The sequence below is a fragment of the Leucopleurus acutus genome, assembly GCF_964270905.1.
Source record: "Leucopleurus acutus genome assembly, chromosome: 11".
Classification (NCBI taxonomy): domain Eukaryota; kingdom Metazoa; phylum Chordata; class Mammalia; order Artiodactyla; family Delphinidae; genus Leucopleurus; species Leucopleurus acutus.
Genome location: NC_139152.1, coordinates 96,700,667 through 96,717,507, shown reverse-complemented (window position 1 = coordinate 96,717,507; position 16,841 = coordinate 96,700,667). Strand labels below are relative to the sequence as shown.

The 16,841-nt window shown below is 45.0% G+C and overlaps 1 protein-coding gene across 3 annotated transcripts; it reads left to right on the top strand.

Annotated features, from left to right (window-relative positions):
• Positions 1–6,974: 6,974 nt before the first annotated feature.
• SNU13 (small nuclear ribonucleoprotein 13) lies at positions 6,975–14,380 on the top strand. Of its 3 annotated transcripts, none has more exons than XM_082849284.1 (3): positions 6,975–7,082; positions 12,386–12,506; positions 13,184–14,380. In XM_082849284.1, the coding sequence occupies exons 1-3, from the start codon at positions 7,080–7,082 to the stop codon at positions 13,444–13,446; spliced, it is 387 nt and encodes a 128-aa protein (XP_082705410.1). In that variant the 5' UTR covers positions 6,975–7,079; the 3' UTR covers positions 13,447–14,380. The 3 variants fall into 3 exon arrangements, with proteins under 3 accessions (XP_082705410.1, XP_082705412.1, XP_082705411.1); XM_082849286.1 differs by lacking the exon at positions 6,975–7,082 and adding an exon at positions 10,446–10,474; XM_082849285.1 differs by lacking the exon at positions 6,975–7,082 and adding an exon at positions 10,481–10,620.
• Positions 14,381–16,841: the final 2,461 nt, after the last annotated feature.

The window sequence follows — 16,841 nt, the reverse complement described above, 5'->3', positions numbered from 1 at the left end:
GTTAGCTCCTTTAGACATATTGGTCAGAGAAGGCCTCTCAGAGGAGGTGACATTTGAATGGAGACCTGAATGAAGCAAGGGACAAACCAAGTGACATCTGAGGAAAGAGCATTGTAGGCAGAGAAGACATTAAGTGCAAAGGCCCTGAGGATGGAACTGGGTCATTTGTATAAGAACAGCTAGGAGGCCTGTGTGGCCAGAATGGAATGAGTGAGTGATGAAGACAGCGCTAGGAGATGAGGTCAGAGAGGAATGCAGGGCAGATTATTCTGAGCCTTGGAGTTGTGGTTAGGAGTTGGATTTTATTCTGAGTTTGACTGGAAGTGTATCCATCAGAGCCATTGCAGAGTCTTGAGTGGCAAAGTCCTGTGATCTGTTTTTTTTAAAGTTGGTTCTGGCTCATGAGCATAATGTTAGGCTTAAGCCAGGTGCAAAAAAAATACTTACTGTATGATTCCATACGGACAAAACTAGTCTATGCTATTAGAAATCAGCACAGTTGTGTCTGCAACCTTCTGGGCTGCTGGTAGTGGTCTATTTCTTTTTTTAAAAAAATTCTTCTTATTTTTTTTAAATTTTTATTTATTTATTTTTGGCTGTGTTGGGTCTTTGTTGCTGCGCTCATGCTTTCTCTAGTTGCGGCAAGCGGGGGCTACTCTTCATTGCAGTGGCTTCTCTTGCTGTGGAGCAGAGGATCTAGGTGCGCGGGCTTCAGTAGTTGTGGCACGTGGGCTCAGTAGCTTTGGCTCACGGGCTCTAGAGCACAGGCTCAGTAGTTGTGGCGCACGGGCTTAGTTACTCTGCGGCATGTGGGATCTTCCCGGACCAGGGCTCGAACCCATGTCCCCTGCTTTGGCAGGCAGATTCTTAACCACTGCGCCACCAGGGAAGTCCAGTGGTCTGTTTCTTAATCAAGTGCTGCACCTGGATGTGTTCAGTTTGCAAAAATTCATTGATCTATACACTTATAATCTGTATATGTATATTCCCTTGGATTAACATTTTTTAATATAAATTTATTTATTTATTTTTGGCTGCGTTGGGTCTTCGTTGCTGCATGCAGGCTTTCTCTAGTTGCATTGAGTGGGGGCTACTCTTTGTTGCAGTGCATGGGCTTCTCATTGTTGTGGCTTCTGTTGTTGTGGAGTACAGGCTCTAGGCGCGCAGGCTTCAGTGGTTGCAGCACACGGGCTCAGTAGTTGTGGCTCGCGGGCTCTAGAGTGCAGCCTCAGTAGTTGTGGTGCATAGGTTTAGTTGCTCCATGGCATGTGGGATCTTCCCAGACCAGGGCTCGAACCCGTGTCCCCTGCATTGGCAGGCGGATTCTTAACCACTGCGCCACCAGGGAAGTCTGGGTTAACATTTTTAAAAAGAGAAAGAAGAAATTCATTCAGTTGGCTGCATGGAGCACTGACGATGGTTGGGTGAGAGAGAAAGCAGGAACCAGGCAGAAGGCAGTACCTACAGTCCAGGTGAGCCCTGAGGGTGGCTTTGCCCAGGAGGGTGAAGTGAAGTTTTAAGAAGTGATCAGATTCGGGGCTTCCCTGGTGGCGCAGTGGTTGAGAATCTGCCTGCTAATGCAGGGGACACGGGTTCGAGCCCTGGTCTGGGAGGATCCCACATGCCGCGGAGCAACTGGGCCCGTGAGCCACAACTACTGAGCCTGTGCGTCTGGAGCCTGTGCTCCGCAACAAGAGAGGCCGTGATAGTGAGAGGCCTGCGCACCGCGATGAACAGTGGCCCCCGCTTGCCACAACTAGAGAAAGCCCTCGCACAGAAATGAAGACCCAACACAGCCAAAGTAAATAAATAAATTTTTTAAAAAAAAGGAAGAAGAAGTGATCAGATTTGAGATATGGGTTGCAAGTAGAGCCCACAGGACTTGCAGGTGGATTGATCCTGAGGAGTGAGGGAGAGAGAAGTCCAGGGTGACCGCTGGGTTTGGGGCAAGATAATGCTCTTCCTGACCAGTCTGAGTTCATCTCTGATACACAGGGCATAGAACAGGGTCCTTGTAACAAATGATTGAGACAATCATGGTGTTGAGGGAAGGAGGTGTGTGGGATCCCCTCACCTTGATGACCTTCCTCATGCTGGAGTGGGTCCTGGTGATCTGGTGCCAGTAGTTCTGGACCTGTCAGATCAGAAAGAGGCAGAGGACAAGCAGGTTGCCGCAGCACCGAGGGTCCATGCAGCTGTGATTCTCGGAGAGCAGGCCCCGCACTGGCTCCCACTCAGGGCCCTGGAATGGGGCCCCACCATGGCACAGACGCCCAGGAGGGGCAGCAACATGACACAGCTTAGGTCAGGCAGGTGGTGTTCAGGAGTTGTAGGGCAGGACTGGTATGGCTGACCCAGCCACTTCAGGGCGGGGTAGCCCCTGCCTCATAGCACCCCCGTCGCTAAGGCCACCTCACAAAGGCTCCTGATGCTGCAGCCTCAGCTCCAGCTGCTGCACCTGGCATCAGGGCTGGATAACATGCCCTTAGTACAGGTGAGGGCAACATCAGGGAACTGCCCAAAAGGAATTAAGAGGAAGAAGAGGGCTTCCCTGGTGGCGCAGTGGTTGGGGGTCCGCCTGCTGATGCAGGGGACACGGGTTCGTGCCCCGGTCCGGGAAGATCCCACATGCCATGGAGCGGCTGGGCCCGTGAGCCATGGCCGCTGAGCCTGCGCGTCCAGAGCCTGTGCTCTGCAATGGGAGAGGCCACAACAGTGAGAGGCCCACGTACCAAAAAAAAAAAAAAAAAGAGGAAGAAGAACTTGTTCTAAATATCCTGACCTCTGGAATGGAGAGATTAAGTTCCCCTGTGTATGATGGAGAGATGGAAACTGCAGTCTGCTTGCTTTCTTTCTTCCTATTTGATACTTTCATCCTTTTGTCCATCAGGCTATCCAATATCAAACATTTAATGAACACTGTATTGAATGTGTGTTCTTGTTTAACCACCCAACATATCCTGATTTTTTGTTAGGGGATTACTTTCCCATCTCAAGATCACTGTTTGTAGGAGTATAAATGCTACCCTGGAGACTTTCACCCAAAGGTTATATTCAAAATATTGAATTACAGAGCAGGCAGGGTCATCAGCCAATCAGAATGGGCCATACCTTAGCCCTTTAATACCTGGGTTGTAAGTGGCCACTGGGGTCCCAGTAGAAGGGCATCACCTATTTACCAACCAGTTGGGAAGTATTTCTCTAATTTAAGAACCCAGGGACTTCCCTGGTGGCATAGTGATTAAGAATCTGCCTGCCAGTGCAGGGGACACAGGTTTGAGCCCTGGTCTTGGAAGATCCACATGCCACGGAGCAACTAAGCCTGCGAGCCACAACTACTGAGCCCGCATGCCACAACTACTGAAGCCTGCGTGCCTAGAGCCCGTGCTCCGCAACAAGAGAAACCACCGCAGAGAGCAGCATGCCCACTGCAATGAACAGTAGCCCCTGCTCACCACAACTAGAGAAAGCCCGTACACAGCAACAAAGACCCAGTGCAGCCAAAAATAAATAAATAAAATAAATAAATTTTTTTTAAAAGAACTCAATATACCACACAATGTATCTTGGTTAAATGTTACCCCGGCTTATACCTGATACTCTTTCACAGGCCCAGAACAGCCAAGGAGTGGAGGTGTGACCTAAGTTTGGCCAATTGGGCCCTCTCTTCCAGGGCTCTAACTATCAAGGTAGGGATAGGAAGCTGGTAAAAAAAAAAAAAGAAAGAAAGAAAAGCAGCCCATGGCAGCTAGAAACTGGCCCAGCTCTATCAGTTAGGCCTGATGTTGCTAGGAGCTGGCCTGACACTCATAGCTGAGCCTTGGTGTTCTCCTGTTGAACATAAAATACTTCATAGAGTGTCAGCATCAGACAAAACCACTCTAACTGTGATAATCAAGACAAAAACAAGACCACTCTTTAGTCATGTCTGAACACAGACAAAAGCATGAACATTGTCAAAACCACAAAAATAACCAAACACCTTACCATCCTGGCTAATATCTATTTTGTCACCAATTATAGCTTTAGCCTCACTTCATTCCTTCCACCTTGTAGATAAGATTTATTAGGATGCCCAATCATAGAATTACTCACACTTTCTAATAGCGTCTAATCCAGAGCAAACTCCATTTCCTTGATCCCTCCCGAAATCATTTGATACAAGGTCAAATCCTATAGTAAATCCAAACACCCTCTTACTGAGAAGTGCCACAGTTCCCCATGGTATGTGTTCTCCCTTGTTGCAATGAGTAATAACACTGTAGAGGTGTGTGCCTGGTGGTCTTTAGCTAAATTTAGGACACTGGCGTAAGATTTTATGTCTGGTCCTGCTCGCACAACCAGCTCCCCTTGAGCCTCCAGGCTCCACTGCAGAGTCTTTTCCCAGATTCCTTTTTGCTTGCTTCCCACCAAAGATCCCTAAGTGAAAAAGAACTTCCTTTGGATCAGGCACAGTGCCAAAAGATAGATATCCAAAGTGTCCAAGGCAAAGTGTCCAGCCCTGCTCTCATAAAGCTCTCAGTATGGTTGGAAAGGCAAACACTGAATAAAGACAGAGTTGACAAAGGCTACAAAGGGCAAGTACAGGGGGCTTGTGGGTGCATCCAGCAGGGGTAATTACCTGGTCTGGATGATCAGGGAGGCTTCACTGAAGAGGTGATGAATACTAAGCAGAACAGTGAAGCAAATCACATCACTCCCAAAAGAGAGTGATGTATGGGCTTGGGGAGATTGGGGTGAGCTCAGGGTAGAAAAAGAAGGTGGGTGGGGCTGTAACATGCGGATGAGGAGGGGGGTACCAGTGGGGAGAGGCCTAGTAAGCCATGGCAAGGATTTAGCATTTTAAGCACAGAACTGTGGTAAAAGACAAATTTCTAAGACAAATTGATTCTGAGCCTATGTTAACATTTATCAGCCAACTAGCAAGTGAAATAGCAAGATACAAGAGGGTGGGCTAGTTCTGTGAGAACATGGAAACTGAGTTATTATATAGTTGGGAAACAATTAATTAGGTAGAGTATACAGTCTCATTACTCATGGTCATAAAAACATCAAGCCCCTATCAGTCATTACTAGGAGATCTGGGATATAATGGTCCAAGATGCCAGGTAGGCCAAATAACAACCAGACATTATTATAAAGGATATCAAAAAAGCAAATGATAATGACACATCTATGACTGTAAACTGGAATAATAAGATTTCATTCTCCCACAGTGGTAGCTGATAGGTCCAATTAATATGGAAATATGGGGCTTCCCTGGTGGCGTAGTGGTTGAGAGTCCGCCTGCTGATGCGGGGGACGCGGGTTCGTGCCCTGGTCCGGGAATGTTCCACATGCCGCGGGGCGGCTGGACCCGTGAGCCATGGCCGCTGAGCCTGCGCGTCCGGAGCCTGTGCTCCGCAACGGGAGAGGCCACAACAGTGAGAGGCCCGTGTACCGCAAAAAAAAAAAAAAAAAAAGGAAATATGAAACAAGATCTGAGAAAGATGAGGAGCAGGGTCCAAATCACAGATTCTACTCTTTTTTAAAAAATATCTATTTATTTATTTATGTATTTGGCTGTGCCAGGTCTTAGTTGTGGCACGCAGGATCTTCGTTGTGGCATGCAGGACTGTAGTTGCAGCTTAGTTGCTGCACGCGGAATGTGGGATCTTTTTTTAGTTGCGGCATGCAAACCCTTAGTTGCAGCAGGTGGGATCTAGTTCCCCGACTAGGGTTCGAACCCGGGCCCCCTGCATTGCGAGTGTGGAGTCTTAGCCACTGGACAACCAGGGAAGTCCCCTCAGGTTCTACTCTTAAACAGGAGCCATCAGTGGGAATTTCTTAATTTGGAGACAAAATTTATTTTTTGACACATCATAGATATGCATGGATGAAGTCTGATGGGGGGATTTTTCACGTAATAAATGTTCAGTCCTGGAGCCACTTCAAACCCATCTGGCTGGGTTTTCAAGCATAGCAACCAGATGTGGTGGAAGTAACCCAAGCCGATAGCCAAAATTCCCAGGGTCCAGTTCTGGCTCTGCCACTGCCTCATTCTGTGACTGTGGACAAGGAGCTTCCCCTCTCTGGGCCTCAGTACCTGTAAAATGAAGGGGTTGCACTGCGTGATTCCTAAGGGTCCTGCTACGTCTCTACTTCTAGGTTTCCAAAGGAAATAACTGGAACTGGCCCACTACGGTCTAGTTTTGGCTAGATCCAAATGGTCCCAAGAGGGAATTCCCAGGCAGTCCCCTGCTTAGGACTCTGCGCTTTCACTGCCAAGGCAATCCCTGGTTGGGGAACTAAGATCCTGCAAGCTGAGCGGCATGGCCAAAACAACAACAGCAACAACAACAAAATGGTTCCAAGATATGCCTGGCATCATGCGAAGAGAGATGAGTAAGGGCCATAAGAATCCAGGAGGACCTCTTGGAGGTGGTGAGGCATGAGTGTAGCCTTAAAAAATGGAGACTTGGAGCAGCATAGGGAAAAAAGCACCATGCTAAGCCAGAAGAAATTGGGTGTCCTAGACATTTCCAAACTCAACCTGACAAACTCAGCCCCCATCCTCAAACCTGCTGTTCTTCTTGAATTCCCTACTCAATGGATTCCATTTCTGGTGGACTCCACCCCCACCAGAAAAATTTAACAAAGGCATCTGAATATGAAGGAGAACATTTAGGATTACCTATCATTATCTCCATACCATTCCTTTACCAGGGTAGAATAAAAAAGATGATTTTAAAAGCACAAAAATGTGCTAAAAGATAAACTAGCAATGGAATGACGACACCCTTGAAAATCTTTGTTTTGGTGTGTTATTTTTTGAATGTTTAACTCACTGTTTCGGCCAATAATTTATGGTAGAATAACAGTAAAAACAGCAAAATACGGTCCCTCGCCCCAAACTGGCGTCATTCCCCGCTGGTGCCTTTAAGGGGCGTGACCCGCCCGCCTCTCGGTGACGCCACTTCCGCTTCCTGCCGCACGCTGCCATTTCCACTTCTACCCTGCGACTTGCCTCAGCCGTGAGGGCTGCAGCTCTGACGTCGCCTGTGCTTCTTGAAGAGTGACGGTACCACGGAACCGGAGCCATGGTGAGTGCGTGCTCGTGGCTGAAGGGCTGGGAAGTGGGAGACGGGGTTCCGTTCTCTCACTAACTTGTCGGGGGCTTAGAACGTGCGCCGTCTCGTCCGCCCGGCCCGGGCGGCCGCGTAGCGCCAAGCACTGTCTTCTCTCCCGACCCTAGGTTAGAAGTCTAGAGGACTCAGGGTCTCAGGTGCTGTGCTGGGGCTTCTTTCCGCAGTTTGTGCTCCTGGCCGAAAGCCTCCGGTGAGCAGAGGGGGCATGGCCCAACCTGGGAGAAAGAGACAAACCCACGTGGAGAGAGTTGAAAGCTGGATGGATGGGGAAACTTGGCTCCATCGGTTTTCTTTTTCTTTTGGGGGGATCGCTAGAGTATGGGGTGGAACCCTGGATTTGGATCAGCCCTCCCCTACCCCGCTTTCTCCATTGCTGATGTTCAGGAGAGGGAGCTCTCCATGGGTCTGCGCGCCTAGTGTCTGCCGCGAGTTACATGGGCCAGGGATTAAAGTGGCCTTTGGCGTTTGGGGGCTGTGGGGAACGTGGAGTGAACCCCAGCCTGGAATGCAGGAAAGACTCTTCCTGCGAGGCGGTAGCCTCTGAAATCTGAAGCGCTGGTAGCACCACGTGCGGCTCCTCTAAAACTCTTGTGGTCTCCAACTTTTTAGTCAGATCTTGTGGCCTGGTAGCTAGTTTTGGTTGGCACTTAGTAAGGAGGGAAGAGTTTACAAAACACTGATTTCCGTAATGAGGTTTAATCCTTTTAACAGATTTTGGATCCTAGCGGTATCTCTCCTACTGCCCGCCCCGCCCCCATTTTGAAGCTAGTACGTGGCTGAGCCTAGAATTTAAAGCTTCTAAACCAGTGCTCATCTTTCGCAGTGCCGTGAAAAGTTTTAGAATCGGTTGATCTCAGTTTAAATGCATTTAGTAGACCTAACGCTTGGTATGGAGAGAGTGAGCATGCACTATTTGTTGTTAAATCAAAACCTTGCAGGTTTCGGCTGTCTGGTGTATGGGGAAATCAAACGCATCAAGCTACGGGTTACAGTTGCCTAGCAGCAAGATTTCATTCATTCATTCATTCAGTTAGCCCTTGGAAAAATTAAAAGGTGAATAAATACACACTAAGCAAATTTCAGTTGCTATTTATAAGGTGGTTTGGTTTTAAAGTTGAGTGGAATTTTTGTTGTTGTTGACTTTTATTAAACCAATAAAGTGACTCTTCTTTGATCGTGTTGGATCTCCTGAAGTCTCCCCTTTTGTGCATTTTATGTTTATTAAGAGTTGAGAATCCTAATTTCCAGAGATGGGGTATTGGAAACTGCAATAAAAATATCTGGCATTTTAAAAAGTATATTTATGAGGAGTGATAGGAATAAAAGTGTTGCTGGAACCTTTATTGTTTAAGAGGAGGGTGACATTATTGAGCATTAGATTTTGACAGACCTAAGTTGTGATTTCTCAGATAGCCACCAAAAGAATATAGATAAATAACTCCAAACCACTAGAGGGGAAAATAGTGGGGAGAAAAAACTCAAAGGAAGGAAAGAGAGAAAAGGAAACCGAACAGGTGGGACAAATAGAAGGCACAAAAGAAGGGAGATTTGGACCCAATATATTAGTACTTAAATAAATATAGGAATGGACTAAGTGCTTCAGTTAAAAGACAGGTTGAAGTAAAAAGAACGGGAAAAAAAATCAGTAAAGATAGTGGCTAAAAAATAAGGTACAAGTAAAATGAAAATGACATAATTACAAGAAGAAATAGACAAATATGCAATTATATAGCATTTAATTGATCGTGAAGCCAAAACATCAGTGTGGAAATAGAAGATTAGAACAGCACTATGAATAAACTTGACCTAGTGGTCGTAGTGAAACCAGTGAATACTTTACCTATCAGTTATAGAAGACACTTCTCAAGCAGAGAACATTAATGAAAATTGGCCACCTACTGGGTCATAAAGCAAGTTAAACAACTCTTAAAAGATGATAATAATATAGACCATGGTCTCCCAACCAAAATACAAATGACTTAGAAATCAGAAACAAAGTGTTTAGAAAGAAGGTATAAAGAACTCGTGGGTCAAATGGAAAATATATAAGGGAAATTTGAAAACAACTGAACAATAATGAAAATACCACATATTGAGAGTATGTAGGGTACAAATGAAGCACTGGAACCTAAAATGCTTGGTGAGGGAGAAGTAACGTGAAAAGTTCCTTCTGGTGAGATTAATCAAGAAAATAAGCAAAAAGTTATAAATAAGGAGTAACAAACTTGAAGGAGATATAATTTGCAAACATTAAAAGAAAGGATATTATGAACAATGTGATATCTATAAATGTAGAAATTTAGATGAAATGAACAAATACCTGAAAAAATAGAATCAAAGCCAATTCAAGTAGAAATAGGACGGCTGAATAATAATAAAGAAACTAAGTTAATGTACTGTATATTAATTATAACTCAATAAGAAAAACTAAAGTTTTTTGACATGAAAAAACTTTATACCTACTTTAAAAAATAGCTTTATTGAGATAATTTGCATACCATAAAGTTCCACTCTAAAAGTGTATAACTCAATGGTGATCATTTTGTAATGTATAGAAATATCAAATAATGGTGTTGTGTTTTGCACCTGGAACTAACACAATATTGTGGTCAATTATACATTAATTTTAAAAAACAAAACCAAAACAAGGTGGTAGTAGAAAAAAAGTGTATAACTCAGTGGGTTTTCTTATATTTACAGAATTGTGCAACCATCATAAGAAAATATTAAAATTGGTTTTATCTCGGGAGTGTAAAAGTGGTTTAACATTAGAAAAACTTTAAGGAGAAAGGTCTAATTCATCCAAGTCAGTACAAAAAACATGACAGAATTCAACATCAATTTTATTTATAACAGAAGAAATTCTTAGTATACTACGGAATAGAGTGAATTTTCTTAAGCTGAAATATCTTAAGAGTAAGTCTAAAAGATATTAAAACTTTTGGAGAAATTACAAAGCTTTATTTAAAAGCACTAAAGGTAGATACATGTGCTTGAATGGGTTGACAGATTCTGTATCCTAAAGGTGTCTTGTCCTAATTGGGATTACTTCAAATCTACAAATCAGTCCCAGCAGGCGTTTTTTGTACACCTTGAAAAAGCTGATTCTAGAATGTATGAAGAGAGCAAATAATTAGAGGTCTCCTCCAGCCCTTGCCTAATTCCTCACCACCCTGGGACCATGACAAATTCACCCAGTGCGATGTGTTGGTATTAGGGAACAGGCATCTTGGTGCAATCAGGTTATTGACGCCTCTTCCCCTGACGTCACTTCCTGCTCCTCTGGGGGTGGGTCATTTCTTTGTCCTTGCGGCATCAGGCAGGAGACCGCCGAGGCGGACTCAATGGTGAGTGTTCCCACTGGGCCATCACCCATGGGTCACCACCTAGAACTGCTGTGCCGCCGCGGCACCGCACACGTGTATAATCAGCAGCCTCCAAACCCAGGGTTAGACGGCACCGCTGCGGGCGAACTGCTCAGTGCTCAGGAATGGTAATGTGGGCTGCACCCGGGTTATGTCTATAATAAAATGTATATTTGTAAAAAGAATCACAGGGAAAACAAATGAGAAATTAATAAAAATGGTTAAAGTTGAGAGGTGAAGATGGGATAGAAGGAATGGAATAGGCCAGGCACCACCCAATTTGTTCCCTACGTGTGTTATTTTGAAACGGATCCATTGAGGTAGGATTTTTTTTTTTTTTTTTTTTTTGGTACGCGGGCCTCTCACTGCTGTGGCCTCTCCCGTTGCGGAGCACAGCCTCCGGACGCTCAGGCTCAGCGGCCATGGCTCACGGGCCCAGCCGCTCTGCGGCGTGTGGGATCCTCCCGGACCGGGGCACGAACCCGTGTCCCCTGCATCGGCAGGCGGACTCTCAACCACTACGCCACCAGGGAAGCCCGAGGTAGCATTTTATCCATAGGTATTACAGTATGTGACTATAAAATAAGGATTTTCAACAACTGCAATGCCACTACAATACCCCAAAATTTAATAATTCCTTAATATCAAATATCTAGTATTAGAATCAAAGGCTGGGACTTCCCTGGTGATCCAGTGGTTAAGACTCCACAGCTTCCACTGCACGGGGTGTGGGTTCGATCCCTGGTCAGGGAACTAAGATCCCGAATGCCCTGCGGTGCAGCCAAAAAAAAGAATCAAAGGCTGGATCAGATTTTTTCTTAGCTCTCCGCCCACGCCCCCCCACCCCAAGACAGCTTGATCACAGATGTTTTGTTAAGAGGGGCAGTGGTCAAATGGTATTTTTTGTGATGTTGGTAGCTATTAAAATCAATGTCTGGATCCATTAATTTGGATTAAATTAGTATGGGTTGCAAGATGGTGCTATTTAATTGTATCATTCTTTCTTTATTAGGTGGAATACAGGAGAAACTTATCCTCACTATTTGGTTACCTAGTAATACAGTCTGTATAGGAAAGGCAGGATAAATGCTCTACAGTTTACCTTTACCAGTTTTCAAAACACTGACTTTGGAACCATGTAGATGTTTTATATATTTTTAAGAATTTTTTTAAAAAGCAAATTAAATACGAAGGAGCCCTAATTGTATATCAAATTGATAACCACAGGAAAAAAATAATTTGAGTAACTTTTGAATATAATACTCTGGACGGCTTTAGTCAGATATATTCTAAGAATAAAAAGAAATGTTGACCTTATAGTTGGTGGAGGTAGTATTGGTATTGCAATTCTGAAACAATTTTATATGTATTGTAGGGTAGAATAAATGAGAAAATATGTTGATGTTTTGGAAACCGGGATTCTTACTGAAAACAGAATAAGATTCAAATATTGAAGGGAAGAGAGGGAACTTTGTGCTAGGTTTCTATAAATTATACCTTAGTTTAGATTTAGTAAATTCAGGGTGGAATATGGAAATCCAAATTTAGAGATTACCCCATGTGACTAAAATGGGTACTGAGCCATGGAAGCCTGTAATAATCCATTTGCAATAATATTAGCAAGCATTAGGCTAAAGAGGCAAAAATACATAAGCTTTAGTATAGATTATTGGATTATGTAATTACTAATTTTTTTTTCTTGAGCCTAATATTTTCATTTTTCTAAGTTGAGAGTGGGCAGGCCAGTGTCAATTATTAAATGTGTGTGTTTGGAGGGGGGGAGCAGGGAAGCTGACCATTGTCTCTCTCAATTGTTGACTGAAGTATTTTGTGACTTGTCTGGAACAACTTCTAGTTCAGTTTGACTCATGCTTTGATTTCCCCCCGCCATAGACTGAGGCTGATGTAAATCCGAAGGCCTACCCTCTTGCAGATGCCCACCTCACCAAGAAACTATTGGACCTCGTTCAGCAGTCATGTAACTACAAGCAGCTTCGAAAAGGAGCCAATGAGGGTAAGGCAACCAGAGAGTGCTCCAGGAAGAGTGCTAAAGGCACTGTCCCTGTGTGGGGTCTCTGGACTAGATTTCCAGTATGGAAAGAGGGCTGGATGCTCTTGATTAGGCCCAGCATGAGGACCTAAGAGCAGCAGAGTGTGGTCCGTGGGCTAGCACTGGGTCACAGAGATAAGCAATCAGGAATAAGTATTTGAACAATGCGGTGGTGCATTGAACTTGCTCGGTGAGTTGCGTGTGGTATGAGCTTTCCAGAAGTATAGATCGTGGCAGATTGGGATGGTAAAACCCTGGTCCTTGATCCCAGAGTTTGAGAAGTGCTGCATTGCACTGCTTCGTGCTGGTAGAGCTGTGAAAGCTGTTCGAGTCAGCCAGGCAAGGGGTGGTGGTGACTTGGATGAGTGTGGTAGCAGAGGACAGGAAAGAAGGGCTCTGATTTAGGATGTGTTTGGACAGAATTGATGGGTTTGATGTAGGGTTTGAGAAAGGCATTGGGGATGAGTAATTGGTGCTTGGCTCCCTATCACTTCCCAAGGCCACTATGGGGCACAGAATTGCTTAGTCCTGGACGTTTTGCCCAGTTTTCTTGCACCTATTTCTTTTCCTTGGAAATTGCTTTGTTGTGGCTTCCCTGCCCCAACCCCACATCACCTATTGGCTTCATGTTCTCTCTACAGCCACCAAAACCCTCAACAGAGGCATCTCTGAGTTCATTGTGATGGCTGCAGATGCCGAGCCCCTGGAGATCATCCTGCACCTCCCACTGCTGTGTGAGGACAAGAATGTGCCCTACGTGTTTGTGCGCTCCAAGCAGGCCCTGGGGCGAGCCTGTGGGGTCTCCAGACCTGTCATCGCCTGTTCTGTCACCATCAAAGAAGGCTCACAACTGAAGCAGCAGATCCAATCCATCCAACAGTCCATTGAAAGGCTCTTAGTCTAAACAGGTGGCCTCTGCCACACTCCCTGCTGCTGACTCCTACCCCAGGGGTTATGTACCGTTTGTCTGTTAGCATATAGTATTTCCAGCTACCTTCTACTGTTATAAAATATTTTAGTGCTCAATTTGGTTTTTGTATTTTTGTATTGTTTTTGTCTTGTTTTTAGGTTGTCATCTCCTCCCCAGCCTCTCCTGTAATCTCCACTTCCACTCTCTCTCTGCCATCTTATCCTCCCTTTTGGAAAATGCATGCCCAGAACAGGTGGAAGCAGGGTGGTTGATACCATTCAAAGGCAGGGAAGAGCCAAGGTAGAGATTTGGTTCCAGCCTTCAGGTGCCACCTTCCTACTGTGCAGGGCATGATGGAAGTAAACACTGTCCACTTTGTATCCCTTGTGCCCAGCATACAGGATCGTGTTTGAATAATCAAGGGGTTTCTTTTGCTCTCTAGGACATTATGTATCATTTGGGGAGGAAGCATGTTTCTGTGAGGTTGTTGGGTGTATGTCCCAAGAGTCAGTTTCTGATGTACCCCTGCTGTTTGCTTTTGGTAATATATTTCCCCCCAACTCCCACCTATGCCTCTGAGGGTGGCAGGGCAGCAACATACCAAAGAGATACGCTGCAAAATTCCAGAGGCACCTTGGTGAGTGAGACATGGGACAGTTGACCTAGGTCTTGAAGATGTGGCAAGAGGTTCTGGAATGGAGGATTCTGGGCCAGTCATGGAGAACTGGAAGCTACAGCAAAGATGATGGAATTCAAGGGAACATCCTTGCTTTGGTGAATGGAGCTTTCTTCAGTAGACACTTGGTACCAGCTCTGAGAGCCCTTACCCCTTGCCTATTTCCTGCCATGATGTGGGTCAGATGTGTGTATTCTCTGTCACATCAGAAGGACAGTGCTAATGTGTCATTCTTGTGAGCACCCTAATAAAGAACACGTATATTCGTACTCCAGTTTAAAGAAGGTGTGATTCTTGTTAGGAGTCCAGCTGATACTTGAATGAAGCGTTAGAATGGTTACTAGTTTCTTGAACTTTTCACCAAGAAGGTGTGGAAAAGCCATGACCTCCACCAGATGATTTCTGGTAGTTCAAAATGTCTTGTTCAGTCATTGAGGTGTTGCTGTCACTCTAGAGCAGTATTTCTCAACCTCAGCTGCCCTGTATGTTGTAGAATGTTTAACAGCCTCCCTGGCCTTTACCCACTAGATGTCACTAGCAATCTTCCCCGTCTCCCCCGACATTGCCAACTGTTCCCTGGTGGCAGAGTCACCCCTGGTTGAGAATCACTGTTGCAGGACTAGGGCTCCTAGCAGTCCTCCACAGGTGCTAGAGAGCGGGGGAGCCGGTATTGCTGACTGAAGCTGCTGCCACCTTGCCTGCCGCATTACTCTCTATCTTAAAGTACCGTGAGAGCCTGACACCTCCTCTACCTTGAGAAATTTTCTTCCAAAGTACAAACAACTGGATACCATAATGGTCATATTGATGAGAATGGATTACATTTAGTTTACTCTTGGCCAGCTTGGGCCAGTGTGACCACTCCAGCAGTGGGTTCCTAGGGAACCTAAAATCACCCTGTCATGCTAAGGCCTGTTCTGTACCTACTGAGCTCATCGTCTACCCCAGCTCACTCCAGTGTTTATATACCCCGCCCCAACTCCCACCCCAAGCAGTTTTCTATCTATCTGTGGATGGTGGAGTCTGAGGTAGTACGTACGTTCTTTTGTTGTATATGTATCTTTACAATCGTACTCTAAAAGACTGAAGTAATTTGGGGGTGGAGGGAGATCAAGTAATCCAACCTCAGGAATTCCCTGGTGGTCCAGTGGTTAGGACTCTGAGCTTTCACTGCCAACGGCCCAGGTTCGATCCCTGGTCAGGGAACTAGGATCCCACAAGCCATGGGGCATGGCCAGAAGAAAATAAAAAAGGTAATCCAACCTCCATTTAAATGGAAACTAGGGCATACCCACCAGAACCCTGAGAAATGGGGTGGGGCAGGGCTTCTGGAATCTTCATCTCTAGGGTCCATCTGGAGTGCTAACTCAGTTCCCACAGCTTCATCGTAATCCTTCAAAGGACAGGGCATCGATTTGTGATCACCCGAAAAAACTCCATGACTCTTCCCTGTTCCTAATGGCTCTGCTGTGTGTCTTGTGTCTGCCTCTCTGCCATGTTCTGTCTTTGCTCAGTGTTTCATATTTGGTTTCTTGAACACTTCAAATCTGTTTCTCAGATTCTTTGTACTTGGTATTCCTTTACTGCACTAGTGGCTTTCTCCTCATGCTAGTCTTAATTCAAGTACCACTTTTTAAGGGCCTTTCCTAGCTACATCTCATGTTTCCTTTACCCCTAGCACTGTAACATTCTGTTTTTTAACTTGTCCTTAGCTAATATCTGAGGTTGTTTTCTGATCATTGCCCTCGTTAGGAACTTGTGTGACTGTGATCCCCTAGCACCTGCAGCAGTGCCCTAACACTGATGCTCCAAAAGTGTAGAATGAATAATTCCTAAAGCCTAGACATGCAAGCAAGAAGGAAATCTAGTAATTCCATTCAGTCACCTATGAAGTAGGTTGCAAATTTTTGTGTGTAAACATTTTATTTTGGAGAGAATCCATTAGGCCTCAAAGGGTCCTCTGACCTCAAACACTGGTTAGGAATTTCTGTTTTAGAATAAGTTTCCTGAAACTGTTTTCTCAAGAGGACCTATGATTAAGGAATATTTTTACATTAACAGTAATGGTCTTGTTAAAGAGATTATTCATTCTGTAGTATTCTTAAGTACTAACCAATGCATTTCCATTATCTTTAATCCCAAACTGATGTGACAAGGAAGGGAGGGAGAGGAGCTTGTTCTAGGCACTTAGTATCCCTGGGTTCCTCGTCTCAGTGTCAGCCAAGTTACATTTTGAAAAGTCAAGAATGTGCTTTAGCAGATATATCTGCTTGAGGGAGGTGGGGGGGTATAATTGCTTGTTTTCTGAAGGAAAAAAAATTTTTAAGTAGCAAGTCAGTATTTTCCATGATACCCTGTGGCAGCCAGCCTCTAAAATGTTCCCCAGTGACACACACAGCCACCCCCTAGAATTCATGCCCTTCTGTGTGAATGCTCTGAGACCAGTCTACACCAACTCAGAGCTGGTCTAGCTGCAGGACTCAGTATTATGGAATGACATGTGACTTTCAAGTTTCTATAAAAGACATTGCAGCTTCTGCCTTCATGTCTTTGGATCACCGACTGTGACAGAAATCATAGCCATGTTATAAAGACTTCTAAGCAGCCTGTGGAAAGTGCCTTGAGGCCTCTAGCCAAAAGTCAGCACCAACTACCAGCTGTAGGAAATGAGTCTATCTCATCTGTACTTGAGGGATTTTAATTCATAGAGGTG